The sequence below is a fragment of the Amphibalanus amphitrite genome, unplaced genomic scaffold, assembly GCF_019059575.1.
Source record: "Amphibalanus amphitrite isolate SeventyFive unplaced genomic scaffold, NRLGWU_Aamphi_draft 002585F_arrow, whole genome shotgun sequence".
NCBI classification, from domain to species: Eukaryota; Metazoa; Arthropoda; class Thecostraca; order Balanomorpha; family Balanidae; genus Amphibalanus; species Amphibalanus amphitrite.
The window spans coordinates 14,363-29,957 of NW_024883998.1; the positions used below are offsets into that span (position 1 = coordinate 14,363).

Consider the following 15,595-nt stretch of genomic DNA (forward strand, 5'->3'; position numbering starts at 1 on the left):
ACGCCGTAATTAGGGTTGAGTTGGCGATCTCCAGGTGGCTCGTCACTCGTCAGCTGTCAGCCGCAGGCAGGCGAGGGCCGGCAGGCGCTTAAGTTATGTTAACGCCAGGTCATGCTCAGGAAAATGCGACATGCTTCATAACGGTCATTTATCTCGAAAAAGATGCGGTGCCCTGTGGTGCTATGGCCCACATGACTCGGGACCCGTGAGGCCCCTGTAGTCACCAGCAGCTCCCAAGGCTGCTACGGACGCGATACCGCAGATACGTACTCCGAAAATTGCTAGACAAAGGACTGCGATGGAGCCTGGAGGAATGCATTGCAAGGACTATGTTTTGGTTTATGTTCCTGTGCGTAATCGCGGGGCTATCGGTGTTAGGGTCCCGGGGGCCAAAGCCATGCGGGCAACTGGGGTGTATCTGGATGGTGAATGGTGATGATATCGTGTTTTTGTTCGGCCACATGGGCACAATAACGAAAGCATTGATTCACTCCGTCCGAAAGCCTAGGTAGTAGGTACCGAACCAATTAAGAACCACCAACAGATGTATTCCATGACAGGAAACAAAACGACCCCAACACTGCTCGCGCATGTCTATCCAATATCCATCCAGTGAGGGAGCACATGTGGTCCGTGTCCCCGCACACACGGGCACACAGACGATGGGTAACGCAACCACGAGTCGGCACAACGCAATCACGAATGGTTAACGCAACCACGAGTCGGCACAACGCAATCACGAATGGTTAACGCAACCACGAGTCGGCACAACGCAATCACGAATGGTTAACGCAACCACGAATGGTTAACGCAACCACGGGTCGGCACAACGCAACCACGAATGGTTAACGCAACCACGAGTCGGCACAACGCAATCACGAATGGTTAACGCAACCACGAATGGTTAACGCAACCACGAGTCGGCACAACGCAATCACGAATGGTTAACGCAACCACGAGTCGGCACAAGATGAATGAGCAAAAGCGACTGTCAACCACGCAACCACGAATCCGCACAAAATGAATGAACCAAAATTACTGTTCAACAGGGGTCAGCACTGCGCGCGTCCAGAGAGGCCAAGCCGGCAGCTCGCGTGATCACGCCCTGGGTCCGCGCCCTCAGCCGGGGTAGGCTCACCGTGCCATCGCCGAACTGGATGACCATCGTGGAAGAGTTCGAGGTCATCTTCCGGTTGATGATGGGTGCTACCGTCGACGGTCAGTCCGGTATCGTGCAGAGGCTGCTGGCGGCACTCCAGGTAAAGCGTCCATCTCTGGACGCCAGGATCGCGAGGAAGCTGGTGACGACGCGGGTCCACCTTCGGATCCGCTCACTAAACCAGCGCCAGGACGAAGTCGTAAGCACAAGTGATCCGCTCCTCGCGTAGGCCGGCCTGGCTCCCAGTGATGGTGCGCCGGGAGCTGCTCGCTGCCCGGCTGAACTGTCTGACAGCCTCAGAAGACAGAAAGTGACGGCGCTCTCCACACTGGCGAGTGATGCCGGGGTAAAGATGTCGGCACTGGACGCCGCCGGCAGACGCAGTGCGTTCTCCACCTGATTCAGCTGCTTCCTGCCGATTTACCTGAAACAAAGTCAAGTGAAATCAATGATCCTTCTTACCTAAGTGGTGGCCTGAGCTCTGCAATACGTGGACGTATCAATGGCCACAAAATCTATCTAATTAAGGTGCTGTTTAAATAAAGATAGAATTAATAGTGAATAGTGATTGTTGAAATGGCGACGGTCGGTGAGCTTAAACTAATGTAAAGTGGGAAACCCCAAAATTTAGTGTGTACAATATCTTAGCGCGAGCACCACTTATCGTAACAACACTGCTCGCTGGGAGCACTACTAAACGATTGGTCTAGCGGAAAGGAGGGTCGGTAGACACTTCAACTATTCTGACTCTCCGGAATTTTACTGATTACCAAAGTCAAGATATAGCATGCAATCCGTCCTGTTTAACGCCAACTCCGATTTCGACTATTTGTCCAATTGAACTGGGCGCAATAAATAGACACATTCAAGTGCAAAACAAAAATAGGAGAGATATAGAGGATTCTTCATGGCTCCGAGTGGAAGATAAGGATATCTTTTCCTAGCGGGTTACTGAAAAACCGAGCGACGAAGGAGCGAGGTTTTTCTGTAACACGCGAGGAAAAGATATCCGATCTTCCACGAGTGAGCCATGAGGAATCCTATATCTTTCTATGTTGAGGTTTATTCTTAATTAATTAAATATTATATTTAACTGTATTCATCTATGTAAAAAAAGATTTAGAGTAGTTTGTTTTTATTTCATAATTTTCATACATAAACAGCCATTAAAAATGCCGTTCGGTTATTGACCTATCATCAGTTGAACTCTTGATTTTTTGCTATGAACCCTCGAGACCTTATCTTTGCATCTCAGCGAGATGCAGAGATAACAAATTCTTATCTTTGCATCTCAGAGGAGTGCGAGATAGAAATATCCCTGCACTGTATACCCAATGGCAAATAAACCTCAACTAGAAAGATAATGCAGACATTACACTCATAGAGCTGGTTACAATGGCTTGATTACCATGACGATTGAAGACGATTGAATGATAGCGATAAAAATGTAGAGCAAGTCGAAAAGAAATAAATGCAGCTCACCACTCCGGACGTGCTGGCGGACTTGCTTGGCGGCGCGCCTCTCGGCTGCGACTTCGTCCTGGCGCTGGTTTAGTGAGCGGATCCGAAGGTGGACCCGCGTCGTCACCAGCTTCCTCGCGATCCTGGCGTCCAGAGATGGACGCTTTACCTGGAGTGCCGCCAGCAGCCTCTGCACGATACCGGACTGACCGTCGACGGTATCACCCATCATCAACCGGAAGATGACCTCGAACTCTTCCACGATGGTCATCCAGTTCGGCGATGGCACGGTGAGCCTACCCCGGCTGAGGGCGCGGACCCAGCTGGATGGGACTGAGCTGGGCGGAGCTTGGTCTGTAGTCTGTCTTGGTCCCGAGTGCTTTGTTGCGCCGGTCTGTGAAAACACCATTTACATCAACATTCAAATAGGGCACAACTTCAGTGAGCTGCTTTGATCATTGGTGACTGATGCACAGATTATATTGATATGCAAAATGTTTCAAGTATCATGCAAATATGTCGGTAGCGGTACCTAACTTGGTACCTACCTGCTTACTAGCAACCTAATTTACAAATTAATGTGTCATGGTACATATCTGACAAGCGCACACAGTCACAGTGCAAATCCAAAAGCAAATATAAATTTGTTACAATTTCCATCACAATAAGAAAGATTCGAATTAGTACATTACCAACTGAATAGTTGGCATTCATATCAAATCCATTAAAATGAAATACATACCCCGAAGACCCAGCACTGCGCAGATTCTGTGTTGGAACCGCATCAGTCTTCAGACATGGGCTCACACCTGGCATCAGGGATGCTTTCACAAGGTAGGAAGGATCATAATCTGAATCAAGAAAGTGGTCTGAGCAAATCCTTGCCTGCAACACATTTATAGGATCCTGCCTCGAACATCTATGCACCCAGGTCGCACATGTGGCTGGATCCTTCGGGAACCGAAAAAAACGATTTTGTGCAGAACTTGCCAGTCCTTCGGTAACTTCGGCATGTAGCCACCGCACAGTACGACATCCTGATCCTGAATCAAGTCCTGAATCATTCAATCAATTTAAGTTTCAATGGTTTCAAACAATCAACTCGAGGGTACAACCAAGGTACAACACAAGCAAGAAACAGGAAATGAACTTGTTTACAACCGTGAGTCCGTGACCGTCAAAATCGAATTCAAGGCCAAATTTGCGGGGAAGGCCAGCTGAGAAGTGTCCGGTCCGCTGACGTCACGGGTAATGTTAAAGATCCGGGTGCCCAGCAAATAGGAAAGCTCGGGATGACAGCCCCCTGGTCGTGTGTCCGGTTCTCTGCTCCCGGCCGCGTTCTCTGACGTCTCGTTTTGTTTTGCTGCTGTTATCGATAGTAGTCGATCTGTCGATGCGGTCGATTTCGCTTCTGAGACAGCTTAGAAGATAGCTGAGATCACTTTCTCGACCTTCACTTCCACGAGCCCACTCCAGCCTAAAAGATTCTGGCAGGCGGCTCAGCACGAGGGGTGTTAGGATGACCCCATATCTGTCGCCTCCTACTCCAAGCCGCTCGAGGCTGCGGATGTGGAGCAGGAGTGAATCTTGGACGGCTTTTAGAGTCATTTCTCGTCGCTCTGTACCCAGCACCAATAACTTCTCTACGTGAGCGAATATTATCTTTGCTGGCCTCGCAAACCGCTCCTTCAATATGTCGCAAGCTACTTTGTAGTTAGCGCTGACAACTGGTAGTCCTTCAATGGCCTGCTTTGCCTCTCCAAATAGCAATGACTTCAGATACACAAGTTTTGTCACTTCTGGTATCTCAGAGGAATCTATCCCTGCCTGAAACTGATCCCAAAAGGAGTCCCATTCCAGGATCGCTCCACCAAACTTGGGCAGCTCTAGCTTGGGAAGTCTTGCATTTTGACCTGCAGAACCGTTTGACGAGGTGGTACTGGCCGTCGTCGACTGACCACTCGGTGAACCACCACTTTCCGTCGAATCTCGATCACAAGTGGACATCCTTTTTAGTATCCGAACTGCTCTCCAGCGCGCCTCCATAGCGCCGTCTCTCACTTCGGCAGCCTCTTCTACATCGGCTTCAAGTTCGGTGTCGTTAATCACAAGTTCGATCTTCTCTTGGAACGCGTCCACATTTGACGTTCGCTTGTCCAGCTCTGTAAGAGCACTTCGAAGTTCTTCTTCTTCACATTCAATGTCGATGAGCTTCTCTATTTTCGCAATGGATCGTTTGAGCCAGGTTCGAGACGCTGCTCGTCCACGCCTTAATTCAGCGATTGTCGTCATGCTTAAACACAAGATATGTCGACCTATTTTAACTTCGGCAATATAAGTTCCCGGGTTTCGGCACCATGTTATAAATCGAGGACTTAGACAACTTTAACAAATTCGTTTATATTGCCGAAGCACCAATCAAGATACAAACAATACAAAAAAGCTCAGATTACAAATTCGAATTTCAATCCACGAACTCGCTGATCTTCAATTTCACATTATTTGTCGCGCGCGGTTCGTGCACTTTTGGGCAGACGACTTTCAATACACAACACAGGTCAACCGGGCAGGCACATATCCCCGAAAATCAAAACTGATATTCGCAGCCTGTGACAGATGTTTTATGGGTAATTTGGGGCGTAGAACACGATGGTGACATTCATTTTACCATCTGTACGTGTTTGGCTAAAAAAGTTAAATTTAAGAAATGCATGTACCTATCATGGTCGTGAAGTAGTCACGAGAAATTGCCAAGATTCAGTTCAAGATTTTGGAAAATGCGGAACAATAATCAACAATCGAAGATAGCCATTTCATTGTTCATGGTATTGGCAGTCTAATGGCGTTTACGGCATGTCTGTATGTCTATTCTGTGATTTTATATGATTTTTTGAACATATGCCGTTTTTGGTCGAAAACTCAGAAATCATGACGTCACTAAAACCTCGATATCTCAAAAAAATTCCGACCGATTTTTTGAAACTTTGTCACAATAAACTTTAATCAATTCCCTACAGGTACGCAAAATTTGGCGCGCCTGCGGCGCGCCGTTTTTATGCTATGGCCCGGCGAAAAAAGTGGGGGCGTTTAACGCCCCCCCAGCAACTCGCGGGTTAATCACGAGTCGAACACATTGTTCGAACTGATCCGCGATATAAAACCCGACCACACGCGGAATCGAACCCTCCTTGCTGGCTTACTGACGCACCCCCCCCCCCCCCTCGCCCTGCAGATACGCCGAATATGTGCATGGTCAGCATATGCGTCAGGACCCTGCACTGATGGAGAAAGGAGTATGGACGCACCCCTACCTACGCTGTATGGATAGAAAGTGGATTATATCTTATACCGTCAGAGTACCGGCACGACCCAGCGAGCCAAAGAACAGGTGAGGATTTTTGATGTGTGAAATTTCTGTTAGAATTTTTGCAATAATTGATGGCAATAATGACATTTTGTTAGAATAGTTTCAAAAAAAAACTAAAAGCAACGCTGTTTTCACATTTAGCGTTTGAAGTCAAATTGCTATGAGTTGTTATTCAAGAGCTTCGCATTATCGGGCTGTGACAAACTGCGAAACTAGGTTAATTGTGATTTAGCCATATCAGTCAACCATTTTGTTCTACAATCGTTTTGTATGGTCCTACATCAAATCTCCCGATTGTATGTGAATCCTATGACCTATACTCCCCCGGCACTACCGGGTTCTCTCCGGAATATTCGTCCCTTGGCACTCTGACAGAGAACGATTATTTCCTGTCTGGTCCTGGTAAAGACGCTAGCTGAATATCCTGCACGAAGGCTAGTCCAAAAGCAGCGCTTAGTCCTCCAATAGGCTTCATCGAGTAAGGCTTCAGCGTCTTGCATTCAGCTGTAGGCTATTTACCGGGTGGCCCAGAAAAAACGTTCCCAATTTTAAATCAATATTTCTCAGAAAGTGATAAAGATACAACATTGAAACTTCCAATAGTCAATGCGACATATATTTTCAGTGAATGGTATAATTTTTATGTTATTCGGTCAATTACTTTTTAAACGGTTTGTGTTTCTAGCATGCCATGTAAAAATCACTTTTTTGCTCTGATGTTTACCAAAAATGTGAGTGAACGGGCCACTTCCATCTCGGCACCACGGCCTACAGCCATGACTGCTACTGGCAACTAGTCTCATTGGTGGTTCAGGCCTCAGGGTGACACATTCCCTCTAGCTTTTTTCCTTATTCGGTCGAGTTACTATTTGATCTTCTTGAAGGGAGGGCGATCAGCAGTAACCCATGCACCGTGCCACTCCTTCGCCTCAAAACAGGACTTGTGTTGAAACGAATGGCATCCATTAACACAACTTTGGCTTAGTATTTGAATATTTGGCACATAAGTGTGACAAAAATACATATATAAAATAGCAACACACGTGCTGGTATCATTCAAGCCGTTTTATTGTTTTTTTTTTTCTAACATGGTACATCTAAGCCAATCATTACTTCCGTTCAACAACGGCAAAAAAAAGCAAAAATGTCTTACTTGATTCAACATAAGATTGCTGGCTTGAAAATGATGGTACAGTGTTATAATTTGGCATACCAATGCGCAAAGAAGTGACGCAAACTTGATGAAAATTTTGACTCGTTATTTGCACTCGAATTTGAGATATAGGCCTCCAAAGTTCGGAACGTTTTTTTTTGGGCCACCCGGTATACAGGGTGTCCGGAAATTGATTGCGCACTCTTCTAGTCCACTTTACAAGGAAAGAAAACATGCATGGGTCATGGTTTATTTACCGATATACCCTCCACCCAATCGCACACATTCCCTCATACGGTCGGGCATGCCACACATCAGGTTATACAGTGTCTCCGCACTAATGCTGAGCCACGCTCGCTGGAGGTTCCTGATATGCGCCTGCTCGGTGGTAGCCGGCTCCATCATGTCGAGCTCGCTCTGCACGATAGTCCGCAAGTTCTCGATGGGAGACGGGTCAGGGCTGCTGCCCAGCCATACACCCTTGTCCCAAAGCCCTGGAAGGTTGTCCCAGCACCACCGTTGAGTGCTGGCGTCGTGATGAGCTGAAGCACTGTCTTGCTGGAAGATCGCCTCAGACATCTTCGGCACATCTTCGGGAGCAGCTCGACCTGTGTTGGCGCCCCTGTCTGCCTCTTCCGCTTATCGCGGACGCTGCAGACTTCTTCAGAACTCCTTCACGTGGTACTGGGCCGTCACGGTCTGACCGCGGGGGACGATGTGGAGCTCTGACAGGCCCTGATGACTCATCATGGCTCAGACCATGATTTTCAGCGGCTGCTTCACCGTGTCGATGGCAGGCACTTCAGCACTGCTGTGCGCCCAGACGCGCTCGTTCTGGCGATTCAGCGGGTGCATGAGCTCGAACACAGACTCATTGCTGAACAAGACGCGCCGCCAGTCCTGAATGGTCCAGTTCTTCTGCTCCCGGGCAAATACCAGACGCTTACGCTTCTGGGCTTCGGCCAGTTTTGGCTGCCGGCGCAGATTGAGCGGTTTGAGACCGAGGCACTTGGCCATGTAGTTGTGAACAGTGGTCTTCGACACCGCTTGACCCATCTCAGTCAGCTTTTTGGCCAGTTTCCGTGTCGATTGGCGTCTTTTCAGCACGGCCTTAGCGAGCACGTTTTTGGCCACTCTGCTCAGCACAGTTTTTCTCCCACGGCCCTTGCTATTCTCCAGTGCTGCACCACTGCGGTCGAGAACCAGTCAGTAATGAAGGGTCTGGAGAGATGCATCCACTTGTCGGGCAGCATCACCTACCGTCATCCCGGCTTCAACCATCCCAACCGCGCGGTAGCGCGTCGCTAAAGTGTGCTCCCTTACCATTCCCGATATGGGGTCCGCGCGCGAAGACTACCTCTCGGAAAGCGACCTGTGGCCACTCACTGCGGCTGGGGTCAGGTCACCTGCTGGATCACGTGATCATCTGACACGCTGGGGTGCCCGGGGGCGGGGTCGCAAACCTCCCCAACCGGTTTGGCGGGAGCACGTGCGAGATACGTGAATATGGACAGTGCGCAATCAATTTCCGGACACCCTGTATGTCCGTGGATCAATAACGCCGGGGTATTCTCTGAAGGTTCACAACAGCGTCTTTCCTGTGCCGGATCTGGATTGAACTAGCCGATACCGGTGATTAGCGGAAGAGCGTGGCGCTGCTCTGAAGCTGAAGCGTGGAGGCTGGTTCCGACATAGTTTATGAAATTGGAAAACATAAATCTAGAAGATACCTGTAAGGACCAACAAAAAGCAGCCATCAAGGCGGGGAAAGGGCGGAAGAGGGGAGGGGAAAGGCGGAAGAAAATGGTCGTCGAGGATGTTTCGGAGCTGCTTGAGACATGTAGGAAGATGTTTGAGATCAATGAAGAAACAAACATCCGACTCGAGATAACGGAAACTAAGTTTTCTTGTGGCATTTGGCCTGAACGAAGCCACCGAAGACCTCAGCAACGGCAGCGGGCTGTGAATCGTCGCTGACATGAACGACAACAGCTGTTAACGACAACGAATGCCTATATACTGCCTTGGACAACAGCCATTTATGTACACTGTGGGATAACAGTAGTAGTACTCGAGACCTGAACTAGCGGGTGCCGATCTTCCACCGGCCGGCGATTGTCGCTCTCAATCGGGCGTGGAGCAGCTGTTGGCGTCGTCGGACAAGCCAGCAACGTCGCTGTGACTGTTGGTGCCGACATCTACTTGGTGCTTGGAGGTGCAACAGCTCTAAAAACATATCTGACGCGAGCAGCACCACGTGGGGGACGTGACACTCCGAGCGCCTCCTGTACTGGCATGACTAGGTGTAGGCACTGCAGTAACAGTTGGTAGCATTAGACCAAATGAGGGCTCAAAACTACTATACCATATGGTTTCCATATTCAATCGACGTTTTCCAAGCGAGGCTCACACATAATACATCAATGAAAAGGTTAAACCGATGGAGGGGGAGGTAATACAATCTTTCTATCTAGCGTTTCTTGATGCCCAGACCTGGACAGGGCTAAAAAGCTTTGGGCGCCGCCAGATGTCCCGAACCACCCTGAATGAGGCCACAAGTACCTGCGCATGCGCACATTGCCGCAGCCTTGCACTCGAGTAGGTAAGGGATACTGTTCATGAACTCAATGAACCAATCAACATTCAACGTCCTTGTGTGTATTTCAAGATGTCACTGACGTCGGGTGAATCCTGCTCACGAGTACGTTTGAGGAACGTCACAGCTGCACGATTTCATTCTACCAATTCCTTCCATCTTAGTATCAACTTTGTTATTAAACTAACTTTAGACTAACTTTCAAGCTAAGGTTAGTATGCGTTTTCTGGGAAAAAAAAACTTCAAAAATAACTCATTACATGAAATTGGCAGAACTTCTCATGACCATTATTTTTATATTAAAAAAATGTAACAGCTACCCTGTATCTCATCCGGATAGAATGGGCGCTTTCCGCGTCATCAGCGTACCCGACGTTCTATATACCTTGAGCATGTCAACCCTGTAGACTTGCAGCACAGTGACGGTGAATGAGGAAGCTGCAAAGCCGCAGGCCGAAGCTGGATATTCTTCCAGTGACAGATGTCAGTGTACTGGTGGATCAGGAAGCTGCACTGAGCCGCATATCGAAGTTGGAGATTCTCCCAGTGACATGCCGACGTACGATGACAGCGTTCCTGGGGGAAAGCCTGTCTCTACACCTGAAGAGAAAGATGTGCTTAGAGGACTCGCTGGATGGAACCGATGGAACTGAATTGAGCCAGTCAATGGGAGATGTCTACGAAGTGGAGACAAAGTGCACCATGCGTTCGTGAAGGAGAAAGTAATCAACAAGTTCCTTTCGTACTCGAGGAGGAAGTATGGTGCGGAGACAGGACAGCAAGAAGAGTGCAAACACCCACGCACAGCTTATGAGGGGCTTCGAAACTATTGGCCGGCAGCAACGCTGCTCATGCTGCACATCGTGTTACGTGTACAGTCAGTCCGCCCAAGGTACCCGTGGGTCCATACAGGGTAGGGTCCATCAATTCTGACGGAGGAAGGGCATGCTATAATTTGAAAGTCACAGGACCAATCTGCCCGGGGAATGGACGAGGATGTTTATTGCTCCGGTGACTCAAATTTAGCAGCCCTTCCAGGGTCGGCCTTGATGAATCTCCCGCACTGTTGCGCGGTACTTTTATGACAGTCTAGGTACATACACGGCGATGGCCAATGTGATGAAGGACGCGGGTGGTCACGTCCTGAAAGAGGTGATGTGGAAAATGCTGCCCGACAGGCGCAAAATGCTCAGTAATAAAAAAGAGCATGGACGACCTATTCGACAGATCTACGCATTCCCAGGAATCCAAAGAGATCTAAAAATGATGGCTAAATACTCGTGCTTGGGAAGAATTATCTTGAATATCTAGCCAAAAAGAACACCGCTTACCAACGTCAATCCGCATAGGTATTAGGTATATTGAGTGCTGTAATCAACAATCAACTATCGTATAGAGATAATACGAATGCCTTTAATTAGCGTCTGTCGTCACGTACTGAGCATGTAAATCTAACTATGCCTGTATATCACGCGTCATTGACCATTCAACTATGTACGCCGCGACGTGTTCAGACGGAACCAACGCCATCACCCAGCGCCAAACAGTACCTAATTTACTATCATTGATTTGATCCCGACAACACTATTTCAGGGTGAATAGCTTCATCAGCTTTGATGTAGACGTGTCCCGGTTGGATATTAATCAGTGTGACGTCACTGGAGGCGGCGCTGACGTCACTGGAGGCACCAGAGGTGGCCAATCGGATCAGCTGGAAGTGTTCAGAGGACTGCATAAATGTCACGATACTTCAAAGGTGGGTATCGTTAGGGGTGTTATAAATGACATATTGGTGTCCTGTGACTCCTTGCAACTATGGAAAATATTTTATGATAAGTATACAGGAATTAGTTTGTACTATAATTGTGATTTGTTTTGTGCATATAAAATTGCAGCTACATGAAACGCGTTTGTTCAATAATACTGTATCGGTCTGGTATGTATCAGTCTGTACTTGCGCTATTGCGAAGTTACGGATCTTTAGCGAGCTCTTTTACTTGTCACAGTGTACTTTCATGAACATTTTTATTGTTTGTCCTGCATCAGTAAAATATTCTAGTTTACCCTGCTTCTTCGCTACAGTTTCTCACTCCAAATCTCCTTACATATTCGCTCCTACCTGCAGTGTATTTTCACGCCGGGCCGCGGCTGGCTGCGCGGAGGATATATCTGCCGCTGTTTGCCGGGTTTTTACGCCCCCGGTGGACAACCGGAGTTTGACGGCATCAGCGTAGAGGGTTAGTAGCTTATAAGGGTTAGACTAGAATTATACTAGAACTAGACTAGAATGTGTGACGGGGTACTTCGGGGTATGACGCGGAACGGGCTGCCGCTATGTGATTGAAAGGTCTTCTGCGAATAAATATACGATTTGGCTGGAACGTGGTTAAGTGCATATATGTAATTTGGTAAAGGCTGCACAAGCCGTAACTTGCGAACTACGAGTAGCACAATGATATAATAATGGCACGACCTTGAACCACCTAGTTCATCAGTGGACAGTGACTATAGTCACTAACCATGCCTCTCTCTCCCTCTCTCTCTCTCTCTCTCTCTCTCTCTCTCTCTCTCTCTCTCTCTCTCTCTCTCTCTCTCTCTCTCTCTCTCTCTCTCTCTCTCTCTCTCTCTCTCTCTCTCTGTCACTCTTCACCAGTCGCCTACGAGGAGCGTCTTCAGGAGGGCCGCGGTGGAGGCAGCTCTTACGACATGCTGTACATCTGCAAGCCTTGTGCCCCCGGATGTGTAACATGCACGTCAGACAGGCCCTGCATGGCGGCGTACAACTGGGTGTTCAGGTATGAATGTATGGCGGCGTATAACTGGGTGTTCAGGTATGAATGTAGTATGGCGGCGTACAACTGGGTGTTCAGGTGTTCATAACATGTAACTTGTTTTCACTGTTTTGGTATGGAAAATGAAATGTGCAGGAATGACTTAATTAATTGCAGCTAAAGTATGGTTGGGACTGTGTTTTCAAGCGTTATGGCCGGGTTTTGGGTAGTTCTGTATATAGTACGGTAGCTGTTTATCCCTGTTCTTCGAAAAAAGATTGTCATGCTTTCTGATTTATACATATGGCTTTTATTGCTTAGATGATTGTCTCATTGACCATCCCTAATGCTCTGTTCTTGCCGACACTTATATCCTGTGACCATTGACCGCTGACCAGCTACATGAAATATAAGACCCGCTAACCATCTCTATTCTCTGTACTTGCCCACAGGATCGTGCTGTTGACCACCTCTATTCTCTATACTTGCCCACATGATCGTGCTGTTGACCATCTCTATTCCCTGTACTTGCCCACAGGATCGTGCTGTTGACCATCTCTATGCTGTGCGTTTTGATGACTTTCATTGTCATCGGCCTCATAGTGCGTTTCAAGCGTCTCAAAGTCATCAAAGCGGGATCACCTATCTTCCTGACCGTTACCCTGCTGGGATGTGTTGCAATGTATATGGAGGTGAGCGAGATTAATTGAGGTAACTCATTTATACTTATACGTGACATGACGCAATTGGTGCGTTATTTTTCTTCGATTTGTTTTGATGAGTCGCAATAAAGTACTGACGAAAGTTGTTTAAAACGTTCAATATGTTGTGGATTATGGAACATGAGAATAATGTGTTTTATTAGTCATATTCATTTAGTAAGCACAAATTGAAGCCAAATAGATGCTTACGCCAACATATGCGACTCATTCATGGTAGGTATTAGGTAACCTAAATGCCTAAAGCCTAAAGCTAAAAAATCGCTGATGATGATAGTGGTTACCTAACATGGCTATTCTAAATACTCACTTATGACATAAAACGTATTCTTTCCAAATTGATAAACCAACATGTCCACCGCCATATGCGCCCAGATGGCGGCCATTTTCCCCGTGCTGGACACATACAGCTGTGTGGCCACCAAATGGACGCGTCACATGGGATTCTGCATCACCTATTCTGCTCTGCTGCTGAAAACATGGAGGTGGGTTCCTAAGACGTAATGTTGTTCTTTTACACAGGAAACTACCTCTCATCAAAGATAAGAGTTGTCAGATTTTTTATATTTCTAAGGCTCGCCATACCTTCTATTGGGATACTTTGTACTGCATACCAAATTTCTCTAATGTTTGATCATTGATTTATTATATTCTCACAACTTAGTTTTATAGCGTTTTTCTGCCTTTGACGCCGAATGTTGCAACCGACGCAATTCAGGACTTATCCTGCATTACGTCGGCGATAGATGCGGCGTATTCAAGCCTCTTGCATGTTAGGCTCTTCTTGAACTCAACCCTACCCCTACCCTACCCTACCCTACCCTACCCATACCCGACCGAAGCGCTTTACCAAGTTTGAGCGAAAATTTGGTCTGGAAGGGGTCAAAGGTCTCAGCGTCCCGCTCATCGGCCGCCAATTATGAACATACGTGTTTTACAATACCGACCTTCATTTACTGACGTGAACTTCTAAGTACTTCAGAGTGCCTCAATGACTTACCGTTACCATTTCTGACCGGGGAGGTATCTCTCATTTGCAGAGTATCTCTAACTTACCGGGTCAAGTCTGCACACAAGCTGAAGTTGACGGACAAACAGCTACTTCAGTGGCTCTTCCCTATCCTTCTAATTATGGTAAGTGCCAAGTGGTTTTCTACGGATTGTATCGTTGAAGTTGTGCCAGATACTGGGTAGGTAATGCAGGCTCTTTACTGTGAGCACATTTACAAGGAATTTTCGTTTAACTTCTAATAATTTGGTAAGTGGCAAGTGGTTTTGTACGGATTGTATCGTTGTCCTTATGCCAGATTCTAGGCAGGTACAGTCACCAGCACTTGCTACCCATCACCCCCGGACGGCGGGGGAGCAAGCTACCACCGCCCTTGCGAGACTAGCGCCGCCATGCGCCAAGAAGTGGAAACACCACGTGACTGACGCCACGTGAGGGCAGGGTCACGTGATGGAGGGGCGGAGCATAGTAGCTTTTGCGCCCGACACTAACTGAAATGCGGCGCAGTGATTGGGCGCTTTAGCATGAATGAAGCCCCGGTGCCAGAATCAGCCGTTCGCCTTATGTGGAAGGTAAGCCTGTGCGTTTCACTGTTCTGTGTTGGTTTGAGAGCCACGGCACCATACGAATTGTGAGCCCCTTTGAACGGGTCACCGCCCGAGGCACTGAGGCGACGGCTGTGCCGGGCAAAGCCTAGCCTGGTGGGAGAGGTGGGCCAGGGAAAGTGCGATCGAGCAGCGACACTGAGACGTGGATTGGTATTATCTAACCGCGACAAACGATGTCAGCAGCCTCTTCTCGTTGACACGAAAAGTTTGACAGACAACGTGGGCAGTGCCCAATCAAAAGCTACTAAACGATTCAGTTAAGAAGTTGCCGGGATAACCAGACCCAATAAAAAGTTTTTAATTCGATTTTGATTGCCAAATGACATACAAGCCCGCCGTGATGGACCAAAAAAGGAGCTGAATAGTTCATAATTTCTAAAAAGCTCAACGGTAAAAATTTAGAAGTCAAATGTTAAAATTCAGCCTGCATGTTTAAACTCGGGTCCGGAGCTGGCAGGAAGCTTATATGCCAAGCTTGCAATTCCACTACGTTGTAATATAACCAAGAGTTATGTGAGAGCAACAACTGAAAGCCTTTAGCCCCGTTGGGGGGAGGGGGGCGCGAAACAGCCCCCTCTCCTTTTCAGTCGATATCTCCTTAAGTATAGCGTAGGTCGCCACCAAACTTTCAAGACCCCTCCGGGCATCATTTTACACCTTGTGACCAAATTTTTCCAAAGCTCTTATGAAAGGTTAGTCACAAATGACGTCAGAGTGACGTCATGTTCTGTCATTTTCGACCCAATAAAAGG

At 47.7% G+C, this 15,595-nt stretch overlaps 1 protein-coding gene and 1 long non-coding RNA gene across 2 annotated transcripts; one reads left to right on the top strand and one right to left on the bottom strand.

Annotated features, from left to right (window-relative positions):
- Window positions 1-527: 527 nt before the first annotated feature.
- LOC122377171 lies at window positions 528-3,789 on the bottom strand. Its single transcript, XR_006255809.1, has 3 exons — window positions 3,363-3,789; window positions 2,642-3,014; window positions 528-1,583 (listed from the first exon to the last, which is right to left on the bottom strand). It is a non-coding gene; the product is annotated as an uncharacterized LOC122377171 (long non-coding RNA).
- A 2,066-nt stretch (window positions 3,790-5,855) lies between these two features.
- Window positions 5,856-14,360, top strand: LOC122377172 (probable G-protein coupled receptor CG31760; the record flags this gene model as incomplete). Its single annotated transcript, XM_043357130.1, has 7 exons — window positions 5,856-6,008; window positions 11,330-11,492; window positions 11,862-11,973; window positions 12,390-12,531; window positions 13,046-13,199; window positions 13,602-13,711; window positions 14,267-14,360. Coding segments are annotated over exons 1-7 (903 nt in total), but the record flags the coding sequence as incomplete, so codon positions are not given.
- Window positions 14,361-15,595: the final 1,235 nt, after the last annotated feature.